The sequence below is a fragment of the Camelus bactrianus genome, chromosome 12, assembly GCF_048773025.1.
Source record: "Camelus bactrianus isolate YW-2024 breed Bactrian camel chromosome 12, ASM4877302v1, whole genome shotgun sequence".
NCBI classification, from domain to species: domain Eukaryota; kingdom Metazoa; phylum Chordata; class Mammalia; order Artiodactyla; family Camelidae; genus Camelus; species Camelus bactrianus.
In genome coordinates, this window is record NC_133550.1 from 28,897,435 (window position 1) to 28,914,365 (window position 16,931).

General features: G+C 33.7%; 1 protein-coding gene across 3 annotated transcripts in view; it reads left to right on the plus strand.

The window, feature by feature from the left end:
- The window catches only part of RAP1B (RAP1B, member of RAS oncogene family), a 40,654-nt gene extending 23,970 nt beyond the window's left edge, over positions 1 to 16,684 (plus strand). Inside the window, exons 2-8 of one of the 3 annotated variants that reach the window (XM_074375097.1) lie at positions 7,033 to 7,114; positions 8,117 to 8,185; positions 9,419 to 9,475; positions 10,422 to 10,562; positions 12,133 to 12,276; positions 12,951 to 13,067; positions 15,358 to 16,602. In XM_074375097.1, coding sequence (XP_074231198.1) covers positions 7,058 to 7,114; positions 8,117 to 8,185; positions 9,419 to 9,475; positions 10,422 to 10,562; positions 12,133 to 12,276; positions 12,951 to 13,037 — 555 coding nt within the window. In that variant the 5' untranslated portion in view covers positions 7,033 to 7,057 and the 3' untranslated portion in view covers positions 13,038 to 13,067; positions 15,358 to 16,602. Of the gene's footprint in view, positions 1 to 7,032; positions 7,115 to 8,116; positions 8,186 to 9,418; positions 9,476 to 10,421; positions 10,563 to 12,132; positions 12,277 to 12,950; positions 13,068 to 15,357 lie in introns of all 3 variants that reach the window. The other 2 variants (XM_074375098.1, XM_074375099.1) reach the window with 2 other exon arrangements.
- Positions 16,685 to 16,931: the final 247 nt, after the last annotated feature.

Below are 16,931 nucleotides of genomic sequence, written 5' to 3' on the forward strand. Positions count from 1 at the left end.
TCTTTATTTCCTATTTGTGTACAAGAAGACACAGCACATCAGCAGGCTTCTCAGAATACAATCCTTTACTCAAGGCATGCCAGTTAAAGTACTTAGAACTTGCATCCTTTGCTTCTCTGTTTGTCTTTTCTTTCTAGACTTTTCAGCATGATCATAAAAAGACAGATATTGCTTTGACGTGAGAGGAAAATGTTTAAGATGTCAGTACCTTTTTGCCAGTATCAGTAACTTATAATTATTATTCATTGTGAGTTGAATGACTGTCTACTTGGCATTTTTGAGTTTCTAATCGCCACTTTTTCCCTTCCAGTTTTATTGAGATAAAATTAACATAAAGCACTGTATAAGTTTAAGGTGTACACCATGATGATGTGACTGATGTACATAATGATACGATTACCACAGTGAGTTTAGTGAACATCCATCATCTCATATAGATACAAAATCAAAAGAAAAGAAAACTATTTTTCCTTGTGAGAATTCGTAAGGTTTACTCTTGTAACAGTTGGATATAATATATAGCATTGTAAATTATATTTATTGTGTTGTATGTTAGATACCTAATACTTATCTTATAACTGGAAGTTTATACCTTTTGACTGCCTTCATCCAATTTCTTGCTTTTTAAAAATGCCAATAGTTACCAACATTCTTAAGTTACAGTAACATGGGGTTATTATAAGACAACTCCACAACTTCTCTTTCACCTTCCATTTTTAATTTTCATTTGTGTATTTTATAAATTTACTGTTTTATTAGTAATAAAACTGTCAGGAAAAACATAAGCAAAAGAAGAAAGACAATCCACTACCATATACAGACATATGTACAGTTTAAGAGAATTAAAATTCACCTTACATTGCAATCTCAAGATTTTCTCACCACTCATAATGTGGTAATACTGAGATTTGCCCCAGATCATCAAAATTACAATCTGCATAACTTGAGGTACAGTAAAGTTCATCATTGACGTGTGTGATTAATATTTAGAGTCAGAGAAAACACTAGTATTACAGGATTTTTGCATAGTAATGTTTTTTAAAGACTTACAAGAGGGTTATTTCCCAGTCGTTCCCCCTAAATACATTTTAAAATAATTCAAAATAGTGATATATACTTAGCTTTTTCCTTTTTGTGTTGACATAGTTTACTGTAAGACACATTGCCGTCTCAAAGATGTTAAAATATATTTTTAAAGTACTTCTTAGATTTGGTGGAATATGTAAGTAGTAAACCTTAGCGTGTATAGCTAGAGAATTATAGTTCAGTTGATTTTTTTTTAAACATATTCCAAAGTGGTTGTAGTGACAGGAGAACTGAAGTAAGGACAGAAACTCACATATGGTTGGAATATAGTTTTAGCCTATGCATTGTATCTCTTTGCCTACCTAGAAGAAACTTTCTAAATCAGACAAAAACTGAATAGCAGTCTTCCTCTTGCATTCTTATATATTTTATTGAACGAGTAGGTAAAAGGGTAGAGCAGTAACTCTTAACTGAGGGAACATTAGTTCTGCTACACTGTTTTGAGCAGTAACCCAGGCCATTGCTACTGTTATTTTAAAAGCTGTCTTTTATTGGTTACTATGTGCAAGGACTCTTAAGGGAAATTAGTACATTTCATTCCTTAATTAGTTGAGCACATACTAATGCCAGTCACTATTTGAGGTTCTAGGGATATAGTAAAACAGACAAAAATCCCTGTTTTGTGGAGTTTATTCTCTTGTGTATCCACCTCACAACCTTATCATGTAGGTATTATTGTCTCCATTTTCCCTGTAAGAAAAGTGAAGCTCTGAAAGGTTTCATGACTTGCGCAAAGTTAGACAAAACCAGGATTTGAAACTTAGGTGCTGTGGAACCACTGTGCTATGCTGTCAGAATTGTCTATCTTTGGGGTTCAGTGGAAGAGAACAATTATTCTCAATGTCTCAAACAGTAGTAACCACAAAGCCCCTTTTTAATTCTGATATAAGTCTACCCATCTTAAAATTGTGCAGAAAATTTTAAAAACAGAACTAATGGCCATTGCTTGTAAATCATAGTTGGCCTTCATAAAGAAATCCGTTTTTTATCCCAGGCTTAGAAACTGTATACAGTTTCTCAAAGCTGGTATAGTAGAAAACACAGATTTGAAAAATAGATACTAGTTCAAATCTTGGCTGTTGTACTGTTAGACTTTTTTTTTTTTTTTTTTAAGGAGAATAATACCCTTAGTATTGGTTTTGTCAGGATTTAAATGAAAATATTTTGATTGTTTGTCCATATAAGGAAATATTGGCAAAAAATTAATGACAGAATGATTTTTCTCAGTTGTGGTTCTCTTATCAGTGTTCCTTGTTAGAAAGCTGCTTATTGCTAAGTTAGATGTGTTTTGTTACTGTGGTTTTTAGATTTGAAAGTCTGTTGATGTCTTTCATATTTCTCTATTTCAAAATTTGAAATGTTTTCAATTTCCTGGACAGTATAACTCTGTAATAAAAATTCTTTTTGGTTGAGTTACTGAAATTAAAATAAACTGATAAGTTTTATTTATAACACCCACAATCTGGAAATAATCCAAATGTCCATCAGCTGATGAATGGCTAAGAAAAATAACATATATTCATACAATAGATATGTTTTAATCAATAAGAAATAGAAGAAAAACAGTGGGATTGGACTCATTAAAGAAAAAGGAATAGAACAAATTACTGATAAAAGCAATAATATGGATGAACCTGACTCATTCTAGCAACTTGTTCTCTCAAGGCCAGTTTTTAACATATGCTGGGTTATTTGAATCTGGTCTTTCCTATCCTGCTGCTTTTAACATTTTTCCTTTATGATGAAATTAAGTAATTAATTTTTAATTTTAATTTGTAATTAAGTTGGAATTCTGCAACAAATTTCTGTCAGTTTTCCTGAAATGTAGAAAAACTTTAAATATAACTTCAAGTAAATTCTAGACCAGACTTTAAATTCAATTTCTGTAGCTCTGCCTTCTACTTTAGCTATTTAAAGAGACTGTTGTTTAGTATAATTGTTCTTTTGCTGAGAAACCGTCAAAAAGAGTAGTTCATTTCAGAGGTATAGGTAAGGAGCAGATGGAATAAAATAAAAGGTTTTGTGGGTAGTATAAAGAGACAGAATGATTCAGGGAGGGTAGGTTTCCAAAGGTTTGAACAGAGGAGTAAGACTATTTTAGTCATTTTATTTGGGGACCCCAGAATGCCAATTAAAGAAGTTGATTATTTAATGTTAATTTGTCTCATAGTTTTTCTATAGTTATAATTCTTCTTTAAGTATTAATTTTGACATATCAAAAGTTGGCCGTAAGTCCTGTTGTTACGTTACAATTGTCAAAGTCACTGTTTTTGTCATTTACCAATGTAAGTGCAAGAGTTAAGATTACATTGGGAGTTTATAAAAGATGGAGGAGTTCTTCCTAGAAAAGGTTATAGCCTTGACAAATAAGCAAGAGATCACTAGAGTCAAGAAAAAAGTGTTCGGATAATTAACTGCTAAAAGGAACATTGGAAACTTCCTGGGTAACAGAAGTGTTTCAAATCTTAATGAGAGCTGTGTTTGTGATTGTGAGGGTATTAGGATATGCCAAAACTCATTTAACTATACTGCTTAAGATCTGCTTGTTTTACTGGATGTAAATTATTCCTAAATAAAAATGATTTAAGAGTACTTAAGATTTTTTTCCATTGAGGCATTTTATTTTCATGTATGTATTACATCCCTAGAAAAAGAAACCCAGGATTTCCTCTCCTGTGTTTTTGTCTTGCTTCTTCATGGTCCATGATGCCAGCTGAAGTTGTCAGTACAGTGAAACCAAAGTGACAGGATAGAAGCAGGTTATTCTGCTATTTTTCTAGATCTTTGAGTCACACCTCAACTTTAGGCACTGATCACTCCACACTTGTTTAACCTGCCTATGGGGTTTACAGCCGTTTTTCTAGCTCTGTGATCATCAATTTCAAATTTGACAGGGTAACCAAGCTTTATTAGTACAGAACTGGATGATGACTTTGGGGCATGGCCTAATAAGAATCTGGCATTTGCCTCTCTTTTCAGCATTGTTGGTGCTCTTGAGAGCATTAGCACGACTTCCACATGCACCTTTGTAGCAGCATGGAAAGATGACAGAAAGAGTTTAAAAATTTGTTTAACAGATGTGTCCTTACAGATTCTCAGGTTCCCTGACCAAGCAGAAGTTAGGAAGGTGCCACATAATCAGCCTCACAGTTACTGACCTTATAATGCCATTGTGAAAGTTCAAGTGACCCAAGGTGAATTTTGACTAGTCACTCACCTTTGCCTGAATTGATAACTGATTTTATTCATCTTCAACCTTTCGTGCCTAGGGCAGTTTGAATTGCATTAGAGACTTATCAGGCCTGTGCGTCCATCCATTCCAAATGGGGCACTCCCTTATTCAGTGAATGGAAACAAGACAGTCCAGGACAAAACAAAACACATGAGACAAAACTTTACACAAGTAAGTGAATAAAAACAAAGCAAGTAGCTGAAGAATTATAAATTAATGGCAAAAATATTTATCAAATAGTACACTCCAAGTCAAAACCAAAAGGCCTAATTGCCTTATATAAAAACCTACTTTGTACAAATCCAGGATAACAGATTTAGCTATGTGAGCTCAAGGAACCCATTGGAGCGCCCATCATTGTTGAGACTGACTCATCTAATAGGAAATTCAAAGAATAGGTTGGACACAAGACAACCTGGTCAGTATACCTGTTTGTCTAAGGGTGTCATTTGGAATGATGCCAAATGGGGGTTTCAGGTCGACTATCAGAATAAGAGATACCATTCAGTATCTAAACAAAAAACACAAAGCTGTAATTATTGATTACTTAAGGAAAAGCTATCCTAATCTGATACTGCCTCCCCTGAACAGAACAGACTGCTAGTTTTACAGGGTTTTAGGAATTTCCAACTCTGAAGATTGACAGAATTTCAAAGGCAGGAGTGAATTAATGTCAAGTGTAAAAGCACTGTCACTCAAGTGAGGCAGTTACTGATTGGTTGGCATTTTGATGGGTGTTCACTGAAGTGAGTCTTCTTTTAGTTATAGATAAACAATTGCAAAGAAGTCATCAAAAGTGACACAGCCCAGCTACATAAAGGATAAAAGAATGCAAGGAGATGAGTCTAGTTTTATTTGTGTTAAAGTTAATTGGTTTGCTCTTTGGGATGTTTAGGAAATTCTTGTCCCCAAAGTTACTACATTCCCTCTAGTTGGGTTCAGAAACACAAATTTGAAGGTGTTTTTCATTAGAATCCTAAGTATTTTTAAATATTTCTCAAATATTAATGTACATCTGTGTGGTTGGCTAATGTCTGCATGGCATTGATAATGGAATTATCACCTAAATAACCCTACTTCTAAATGGTTTTTTACATTTAAAGAATTAAACCTGACTTCAGTTACATGTTTACAAAGAATAATTTATTTGTCCCAAATTAAATGCACACTACAATGTGGAATATTCTTAAAGCTGAAAGTTGATTCAACTTTTATTTCGTATCCTCTTTCCTAAAATCGTAATATGGTAAGGACCTTGCAGTTCACAAAAATTAAGGAGACAATGTTCCAATACTGGAGAAAAGTCTTGAAATGATGGATTCAGTGAATTGACAAATAAAATATAGGAACTAGTAAGTGGGAAATTTAGCAGCTATTTTGGTGGTATTTTGATTTGGGAGAGTTTTTTCAAAGAGCATGGGCTGGAAGGAAAAAACATACAGAGATTTAACACAAAGAAATATTGTGCCAAAGTAAGTCAGTTCTTAATTGACTAATTTTCAGAAGTAAGAGATTGTCAATAATAGACTAGTTCACAGAAGTCTATCCACTAAAGCAAATGGTTATTGGTTGGTTAAATGTGTTTAAACCAATCCTGGTATTTACTTGTTACTATGACTAAAGAACTGTCGTTTCTTGATTAAGAAGATTCAAAACCTGTTCTGGTGGCTACTTTTGTACCATAATGGCCACTGGCCAATAATTTTTTTCTAGGAGTGTGGGAATTTTGTATTCTCATGTTATCCCCGACCCATGGAAACTTTTAGAATCTTCTTTCTCTGTCCTTAGTATACTGAAGTTTTGTAATGATGAGCCCTTATATAGGCTGTTTTGTTTTGTTTTGTTTTTTAATTTCCACTGTTGCATCATGCTGAATGCTTAGGAGACTTTTTTAGTCTGGGCACTCATATTCTTGAGATCTGCCTTTGATTCCTGACCTTTTTGTCTCCTCTCCCCTGTACTTCAGGAATAGCTATTGGATCTACTCTCTCTGCTAACTCATTTACCGTTTGTGTATCTCAGTGGCAGACAAGTTCTTTCTGTAAATGCCACATAGTAAATATTCTAGGCTTTGCAGGCCAGATGGCCTCTGTTGTAGCTACTTAGCTCTGCCATTACAAGATAGCAACCACAGATGATACGCAAATGAGTAGGTATGGCTGTATTTCAATAAAACTTTATGTACAGATACAGGTAATGAGCTGGATTTGCTTGCAGACTCGTCCTCTATCCTATTCATCTTTACCAGAATGTTAGCTCAGTTGAGGGCAGGATTTTTTTTGTTGTTCATTGGGTATATCCTCGTACTTGGTAGGAACGCAGCTACTTGTGACTCAAGGTTGTAGGTGGTTCATGAAAGGGGAATAACATGTCTATCACTGCCATCTTGTAGCCAACAAAATGCCTCTTTGTGCTGTTTTTCAGCCCCCCTCCTTTTTGTTGATAGATTGAATATTTTATTGTAATTGAATTTAGGATAGGGTGAAAGTTGTGTCTATAATTCTGCAGTTTCTTTCTTCCTCTGACTGTTACAAAGAGCACTTCCAATAGCATCCTTTAGTAAGGCTGTTTACAGAATGCTCCATAGTAGTATGATATGGTAGTCATTTTAAATAAATCTATCTGCGTGAATGTGTTATTTGTATAAGAAGCACATAGATACAAAGTAATACAAAGATATTACTTAAGAATTCCTTTTTTTTTCCTTTAATAAGGTACTAGCTTTTACAAGATTACACCATGCGTGAGTATAAGCTAGTCGTTCTTGGCTCGGGAGGCGTTGGAAAATCTGCTCTGGTAAGACATTCTCGCTGTACCTAAGGTTTTCGCTCCAAGACTTGTTTTTCTGTTGATTTTTTGGTTTTGCATATTTGTCTTTATCTGTTAAGGTGAAATCTCATAATTTTAAAAACAGCATATTTTTCTTGTAATTTTAGTCAACTTATAATTGTTTCTGGGTAAATAGATCATATTCTCTTTGGAACAGTGGTTGCAGACCAGTATGAGATATGTCACAGTACAGTTTGGACTAGAGTGAGAGCATGTAAATGTGTTGAAGGTCCCCATTTCAGAGCCAGATAGGAATACATTTTGGTTTTTCTCATTGTGAGTTGGCTTATAAGTTTTATGTTACAGAAATTAAATAAAGCTTATTTTTGAAGTGTTTTCAAATACTACTTTTGACTATCCCACTGTTTTCTGTATCTAGGAACAGTATGGCAAGAAAGAAGACACAACTTGAGGGTGGTGGGTGGGAAAGGGGGAAAAACTTGGGGAAAGAACTTGATGGATATTTCAGAGTTTAGCAAAGCCCCACAATAAGACAGATTGACCATCATACTTTGCCACTTAGAATGAACACCTAGCACAGAATTTGACATGCTTGGGTCAAACTGAGAAGTGTGTACAAGAGGGATGAGCTGCTTTTTCATTTGTAAATATATCCAAAGTGATGGGGAGGTGTCTTCAGTGTGCACATATGGGTGTACACAAAATAATTAGTCACTTTCTAACTAAAATTCAAATTTAAACCCTTAAGACTGAAACAGGAGCTATTTAAAATTTTTTAAATATATGCTCTCTAAATCTAGACTTACCAAATAAGGAGCATGGTGATTATTAATTTTTTTAAAAAAGCTTTCTAAGGTAATTTTCCCACAACATGTATATGTTCAAATGCAGTTGTGGGTTTTTTTTTTAATAAATGATGTAACTACTTATATGAAATCAATAGTTTAAAATGTACAGATTTGAATTTGTTCTTTTTCAGAATTATAATGGTATGTTAATTTTTTGCAGACTGTACAATTTGTTCAAGGAATTTTTGTTGAAAAATACGATCCTACGATAGAAGATTCTTATAGAAAGGTATATGTTACTTTAGAAGGCCTTTTGCTTTTGAGTTAACTATGAATAGAAATTCTTGCTTTTAGCTTAGTAATTATTGAATGTTGTTTACAAAGTAGGATGAAGAAGTAGAGTTAATTTATAAAATTAGTGGGGAAAGATCACACTTGATTATTTCCTGATATTGCATATTTACCATCTTATGAGGATCTTAAACAGTCACTCTTGCTCTTTCTTATTTCTCTCTCAAAGAATTTTAAGTTTACACTGACCCCAAAATTGTAATTTGACACACAAACTTTAAAGTTAGGCCATCCATTTCAAGTGGTAACTCATGTTTCTCTCCCCTTCCTGCCCCCTCAAAGACTGACTACTCTCAGGCTCCCTTCTTTTTAACATTAAGATGTAAGTACAGAAATCTCCCTAACCTTCCTACTTACAACTCCTTGAGAAAGTTCCACTGCTCATAATAGTAGAAAGGCTTATTTCTGTGTTCACTTACACAACTTGTGACAATAAAATTTAATGTCTGCAGACATTTTTAATTTGGTAGAGACAGAGTTATCTCCCCATATTAATATAGCAGCCAACCTGACCTTTGCTGCTGTGCAGACATTGGTTTCCGTTTCTCCCTCTGAGTCCACAGTCTACCGAAGGAAAAAAAAAAAGGGAAACCCCTTCCTGCACCCCAGCTGTGAGGCAATATTACTCTTCTTTCCACATCTATAACTTTTCTTCCTAGGAAATGTTAGATGAAAAAGATAACAGGGTATATAATTTATCTGATAATTGTTCTCTGCTCCCTTGCAAACCAGAAATTTTGTTCCAGTATGGTGAAGAGGATGTGGTTATCTAGAGAAATGAAGGAGTACCTAAAGTATGGCAGGGTTGAGATAGAATAACTTCTGATATCATTGGAACTATTACTGGTTTAAAAAAATTTTTTCTTTAAGCTATTTTGAAATCATTTCCTGTCCAGAATTAAGTGCTGAGTGATTCATACTGAATTTGCATCTTGTAGATATCCTTGTGTTGAATTGAGAAAACATGGTTTTTGCATCTCATGCAGTTTGGACGTCAGTGGACTTTGGTTATCTAGCCATTTTTTCCTCCTGTTTTGTTTAGGTATTACTTGAGATTAGTTGTAAAGTTGTTATAATCTGTATCTCTGTTTTAAATATCATGTTAGCTTTTGTTTGTATATTAGTCTTGTATACATTAAAAAATGAAGCTGTATTTTAATTTTCCCCCCAGCAAGTTGAAGTAGATGCACAACAGTGTATGCTTGAAATCTTGGATACTGCAGGAACGGTATGTAAACAAAGTACCAGAGTATATGCTCAACTTGTGCAGTGTTGACCTTATGAAATGCTAGTATTCTGTAGACAAATATTAGTTAAGCTTATTTAAAAGTACTGCTTGCATTAAGTCTTAAAGCTGTTTGTATTTTTTTTATCTTTTTGAGTTCTACTTTGTGTGTGCGCTTTGCAGTTGGAGTGGGTCATTTATTGAAGAAATAAGTAGAAAATTTGGATGAAAATTTTCATGGTCTCACTAGTACTTTTTTTAAAAAGTTAAAATATATTGAAATATATTAAATAATGTGGAAAATACTTGAGTGTACATTTATTCCTCATAGGCTGTGTGAAGTATTTTGAATGGTATCTTTCGTCCTTCAGTGCATTTACAGACCAACTAGATTTGTTTGTATCTAAAGGTGAAGGGAAGATTTATTCTGGATATGTGGTATTCATTCAACTAATGTTTGAGTACCCGATACGTGCCATGGACTGTGTTCTTACACTCAAAGGCTCACAATCTAGTGAAGGAGGGAAAGTGTGGGAAAATGGCAAAATATAGGTAAGCATACTGGTGGACCCCACAGAACTAGAGCATTGTGAGCTAGCTATGAGTAACTTGGTGATTCAATTTGGGTACCTTACATATTGTGATATATTAAAAAGCTGTGTATAAGTAGCTTTTGGAGACAGGACATTTTTGTCTCATTAGTACTCACAAAAATAGTACATTTTTACTTATATAGAGTATATTTATTGCACATAAATCTGCTTTGGTGTATTATTTTTAAATAAAAGACATTGAAATACCAATTTTTCAAATAGCCATGAACTGTAATTTTAAGAAATTTTACATAATGCTACTGCATTCTTCTTTGAGCTCTAATTATAGACTTTGAAAATTGTCAAACTGTCAAAAAATCTTACTGTTTTTAAATGATTCTTTCTTCCTATTGTAGGAACAATTTACAGCAATGAGGGATTTGTACATGAAAAATGGACAAGGCTTTGCATTAGTTTATTCCATCACAGCACAGTCCACATTTAATGATTTACAAGATCTCAGAGAACAGATTCTTCGAGTTAAAGACACTGATGATGTAAGCTGGCTTCATAATAAATATATTTTATTTCAACGTCTTATTGTAGTGATACCCAATTTAAAAGTTTGAACTTAAATCCAATTCAAAGTTCATGTATTTTGGGGTCTTTTGTTTGTTTTTCAAAAGCTTTTCCCTTGAAAGGCAAAAACATACCCATAACATTATATATAATGTAAAAAGTGAGAAATAACCTTCTCTCCCTGTGTAAAATAAATTTTATACCCTTTCTATTTTTAAATTACGCATTTGGTTGAGAGGAAGGAGAGTTGTTGGTGGCAGGTATTACTAATAGAGCAGTTGATGTTCTGGTCATATTTCTGGTAGGTTTAAGAGCCTTTTTAACAAAAATCAGAACAACATGAACACATCTCAAGCAACTATGACAGAGAAGGAGTACAATAATAATCATTTTAAAAGGCTAGATTCTAAAGTAAATTGAAGTATACTGTAATGCCCCTTCACAGTATACCATAATGGAGTTTAATCCCTATTGGAAACTTCAAAAGGATTATTTTAAATCCTCATCACATTTATATATAAATTGAGCTTGCATCAGAATCACCTGCAAAGCTGGTTAAAACAGATTGCCAGGCCCCGCTCCCAGAGTTTCTGATTTAGCAGATCTGGGATAGGGCTCAAGAATTTGCATTTCTAACAAATTTCCAGATGGTGTTGGTGCTGCTGGTGTGGGCACCACACTTTTAAGAACTTTTAAGAAACTATGTATAGTTTAATTATAGCAAATATTTTGAGAGCTTGTGGGTACATACTATGCTGGGAAATGCCGCCATTTCCTAAACTTCTGAGGCAGAACTTTGGGGGACCCTACAGCAACCTCAGTAAAGTTGTTTAACAGTGTCTCTGGTAGATGATGTAGTTTTCTATCCATTGCATTAAACAAGTATTTATTAATATAATACTATATGTCTGTTCCTTAAAAATCCAAAATTTGTAATTTTCTAGTTTAGATTTTTTCCAAAAATTTTTTAGAAATTCAGTCTCTAAATGATTAATAGAAGTTTTGCAGAATAAGTATTATTTTTCCCTATACTGTCCTTTTAAAACTACAAACATCACACATATCCAAACACATGACTAATATGGTCTAGATTTTTAGTAAATTAAGACGATTTTGCTTTCTGGCTTTTTTACATAGAATATATGAGAAACTAAAAATTCTACTTTGGAGGCTTTACAAATTTCTCTCTCCTTTTTGTGTTACGAAATTGAGAATAAGTACTTGGTAAATACATGTTAAGAAACCAGAAAATTTGAAATTGATTTAAATCCCTTGGAGAAACATTTTATAAAATTTGGAATATATTGGCTTTTATGGCATACACTTTTATACTTTCTTTTTTGTGTTTTATTTTTAAAAATTTCACATGAAAGATTCTTAAATTAACATTTTAAGGCTTTCATATTTAACTGTAAATTTTATCATACATTATTAATTTAGTATTTTTCTCTGGCATAATATAAAAAGTAATCCTTCGAGTTGACTCTTAGAATTTTGATTTGAATTTACATAGCATATTTATTTACTTACTTACTTTTACCCTTTTAGGTTCCAATGATTCTGGTTGGTAATAAGTGTGACTTGGAAGATGAAAGAGTGGTAGGAAAGGAACAAGGTCAAAATCTAGCAAGACAGTGGAACAACTGTGCATTCTTAGAATCCTCTGCGAAATCAAAAATAAATGTTAATGAGGTATGGTAAAATGTAACACTTGATTTGGAATTCATTCAAAAGTAATGGAAAATAATGTGTGTGTTAACACAACTCCAAGTTAATTTGTACTCAGGATGCTTTGTTGATCAAATAGGCAAAAGTCTTACATTAAATAATAAGCGATGATGCTATGAGTCTCTATTAAATGCTGGTACAGTGGAATTTACTGTAAAGTAAAGGAGGGCTGGATAGAAAATGATAGAGATGGAGAAGACAGATTTAGTCTTCAGGTATGTGAAGGATGTTATATAAAAGGTGAAGATAAATTCAAAAAAGTATGAATGGGTCTTGCCTTGAAGGGGCTTAAAGTCATGCTGTAGAATAAAGATACATAGAGGTGAAGAAGAGTAAAGGATTGTTCTCTTTGGATGATGGTAAATATCCTTACTGAACTACGATCTCTGAAGCTCTTTCAACTCAGTATTTATTTTAAAGAGAACAATTTTAGCCCCCTCCCCCAAAAAAAGAAACAGAAAAGAAGTTGGTGATTACAAGATTACCTGGTTTTACTCTCACTCTTTAACTGAACAGAATATTTGCTCTCTGAGGTTCATTATATCCATGGGAATTTCAGTTTTTTAATTTTACTCTTTCATTTTTAGTTTTTGGGAATGTATTTTCCTGTAATGTAAAAAAAGTTAATATGTTTGCAGATCTTTTATGACCTAGTGCGGCAAATTAACAGAAAAACTCCAGTGCCTGGGAAGGCCCGCAAAAAGTCGTCATGTCAGCTGCTTTAATATACTAAATGCGTTGTAGCTCTGAGCCAGGTATGTTAATTAATCTTTTCCTCTGTTTTTGATTATTTGTTCATTTTATTCCTCTTTCAACCTCAACTTCATTAAGAGTACTCTGTCGATACAGCAAGTATAGAGTTTTCTGTTCTAAAAAAGAAATGGATACTTCCTTTTTCACATATCCATGAATTAGTATGATATTCTAGTAATTAAAATAGTTTCATTTGTACATCATCAGCAGAAGTAAGGTATTCCACATAAGTGAACATTCAGGATGAGTTTATCCAATATATATTCATGCCTCAGTGGGTCACTGGTTTGTGCTGACGGTACAGTGATGACCAGAACCAGTCTTCTCTGCTTTCTTCTTTGTTGCCTTAAAGCTAAGTAAGGTCTAGAGGAAGAGTTAAACAAACAATTGCAAGATACGATAAATACTATTATAGAATAAATTAAATATAGTACTGATAATAAGAACTCCTGGCCTGTCATGTGCCAGGTGCTCTGAACTACTGCCTATATATTAACTGAATTCTCACAGCAATCCTATGAGGCAGAATTGACTATAATTCCCATATTTCAGATGAGTGAATTGAGGCACAAAAACATTGTTACCTGTTCAAGCCCTGCAGTTAGTAAATAGCAGAGCCAGAATTGAATCTAATGATCTGGGTGCATGGCTCAGAACTTGAACTCTGGACTGGCTCCCAAGTCCATAATTAGTCACTGTGCTGTTATGGGTACTAGTGGAGCACTTAACTGGGGTACCAAACCAGTCAGATGTGAACTGTGGATCTGGGGAAAGTCTTATCAGATTAAGAGACACCTAAGTTGAGGTCTGGTGGGTAAGTAGAAATTGTGTTAGGGGATAAGGAGTTCCCTGGCAGAAAGAACCACAGATACAACCCAGAGGTGAGACAGCAAAGGAAAACTGAACATACAACACTGTAACATAGCTTTTGAAAATACTCATATTAAATGAGTTAATACTTGTCAAGCAGTTAGTTCAGTGTTTGGGCACATGGTAAACCCTCATTTATTAGCTGCTGCTGTTTGCCGGTTATCATTAAACCATATTTTACTATACTCTTACCCTTGAGAACTTGTGATGTTTGTGGTTCTCATTCCTGTGTTAAATGGCCCTATACCACCGTAGCACTCTGATTCTGTATCTTTCTAAAGTTTTTGTCCCTACTTTCCATTTAAGGCTTTCTATTTAGAGATACAACCTCTCATTTTTTATATCCTCTCATTTCCAACCACGTGCCCATTCTTAAATGCACATGTGCTTGAGCTCACACACTCCCATTTGTCCTTTCCACGTTGCTACATTCAGTCTGCTTGGATTTAGAAAACTTAGCACACTCATTGAGACTCTAAACGAGGACTTAAAGTTCAAAACATTTGCGGAAATTATTTCAGCAACCACATCTATATCAACAACCTTTCTGGAGCTTACAACAAGCCTCATTCTCAGAAAACCAATTTTAGAAAGGAAATGTATTTTGTTTTTGTTTTTGGCCCAGGCATGTATGCAGAAAATCATCCATAGTAAATAAATAGTTGACAGGCAATGAGTTCTGATTTTACTTTCTTTTACATCACTCTCAATTTTTTTAAGTTTAATTAGGTAAGATTTTACTGTAATAAGTCTCTTTCGACATCCATCTTAAAGTTGATAGAATCTGTTTAAATTTAGAAATTACATAGCTGTCAACTGTAAAGAGTCATCGTGAAATAAATTCCATTTTGCCAGCTTCACTGAACCAAGTTTTTAGCCACTCTATTTGAAGACTAGGGAAGAAAAGTCTTGATTTTCTGATACTAGAAAGCCTGGTTAGTTGTGCATTCTGTACTTGTGATGTAATCCTAGAATTGTAAACACTTAACAGGATCACCCATTTTGTTAATATTGCTTTCTGTCTTACAATCCTAATTCTAATAAAGTTGACCTGATATAAAGTTATAATGTGGTGTTTGGAGGGTTCTTTTTTTTTGTTGGGGTTTTCCGCTTTTAAACTTTGGAAGGCAGTACACAGAAATTTGCACTAAGGTACGTTCCCTTTTTGTACCTAAAACTTTCATGACTGACTTTCAAAAACTCAGCAGAATAAATGAAATCATTCCAAAAAAGATGAAAATGTCTACTCATGCTTTGCTGTGAATTATGGTACATTGATATTAGTGTAATGACAAGTACAAGAACGTGTATTATATTTATTTCTGACACTTTAGCACTGTTTGTCTTAATATGTCCTTTGAATCTTTATTGTGCTGTTTACAACCTATGTTTTCAATTACTTTAATTTTTTCCTTTTGGCAGGTCTGAAGAACTGTTGCCCAATTCAACAGTGCCAGCATTCCAACTTTGTTAAACCTACCAACATCTTAAATGGACTTTCTGTGGTGGTACCCTTTAAGAGGCGGATGAAAGCTACTTTATCAGTTTGCACATTCTAATCACTTTCCAGTATCACAAAAGAGATTTTTACTTATATAATAGTCCTAGAGTATGCTGCTGGTAAAACCAGAGGCTACAATCCAGTATTACTGCTAAGAGACATTTTTCATCCACCAATGTTGTACATGTATGAAAATGGTGTACTGTATACTTTAACACACCCCATACTTTGTATTGGAGAGTACAATAATGTAAATCCTAAAAGCACCACTATTTTAGCATAATAAAAGAAAGTCCAAAGAGCTCCTATATAGACTACTCCAGATAACTTTGCTTCTTTGATACTTGTAGCTTATTGTAATTTTTTTTAAGAAATTCAAGGTCATTATCATTGTATTGTACAAATAAGCGCTTTGATTAACACAGCTATATAGTTTTTTTAATTTTTAAAAAACCTGTGGAGACAGTGATTTTGTCTTTAAATATGATAGTCCTTTCAGTATAATGTCTTAGATTAAAGACGTTGCCTTTAATATCTGTTGGGAAGGAAATGTCCAGACTTTTCAGATCTCTTATTATGTGTTTCCTTTTTTGTTTACATAGGGAACAATGTTTATAGTTGTGTGTACAGTGGGGGTCTACAACAAGAAGTGTATATTTTCAAACAATTTTTTAATGATTTAACAATTTTTGTAAATCATTTTCAGGCTTCTGCAGCTGTAGATTCTCACTGTGAATCCCTTGCTTGCTCATGCATAAGTGTATTTGCAATACCAAATATACAGGTTTAGTATTTTTGCCTGTTAGTGATTGTTTCACATGTGTAACGTTTTGGTTGAGATGTTAAATGGTGGACGAGTACTGTGGATGTGAATGTGGGAAGTAATTTTAATCATGTGTAATTGGTCACAAGGCCTAAGTTGCAGTAACTATTGCTGTTTTATTTAACAATGCCTTGTTGCTTTGTATGCATTAACGTTTGGGTGTAAAGATTGTGTGTCTATCCAACAGGGAGCCACAGTATTTAAATTGACCAACCTAATGTTACAACTACTTTGAGGTGGCCAAATGTAAACTAAAAGCCTTAATTAAAGTGGTGCAATTTTGTATAACTTAGCATCAGTAGTTCAATAAATTTGGATTGCCATGCAAGGGCTTGCATTATAATTACTTGCCACTTGAATGTGTTCTGTGTAATGTTTAACAGTGCTAGTAAATAAATATGGGTTTAACTTCTTTTTAAATGTAATAGAGGTGCATTTTGCATAGCATGGTTTCATAACTTAACATTTGGGCAAGCTAGACTGATTCATTAATTACAGAAATAATGAGTAAAAAATGTCAGATATTTTTCCTAGTATTGTTTGAATATCCACATAACCATCTTTTGAATTTTTCCTTTGAAAGAATTTTTTGTAAATCTAGCAATACTATTTATGAACATATGCATTCTGGGTAATGTTCAGTAGCTCCTTGAGGTATAGGAGAAAGAATTG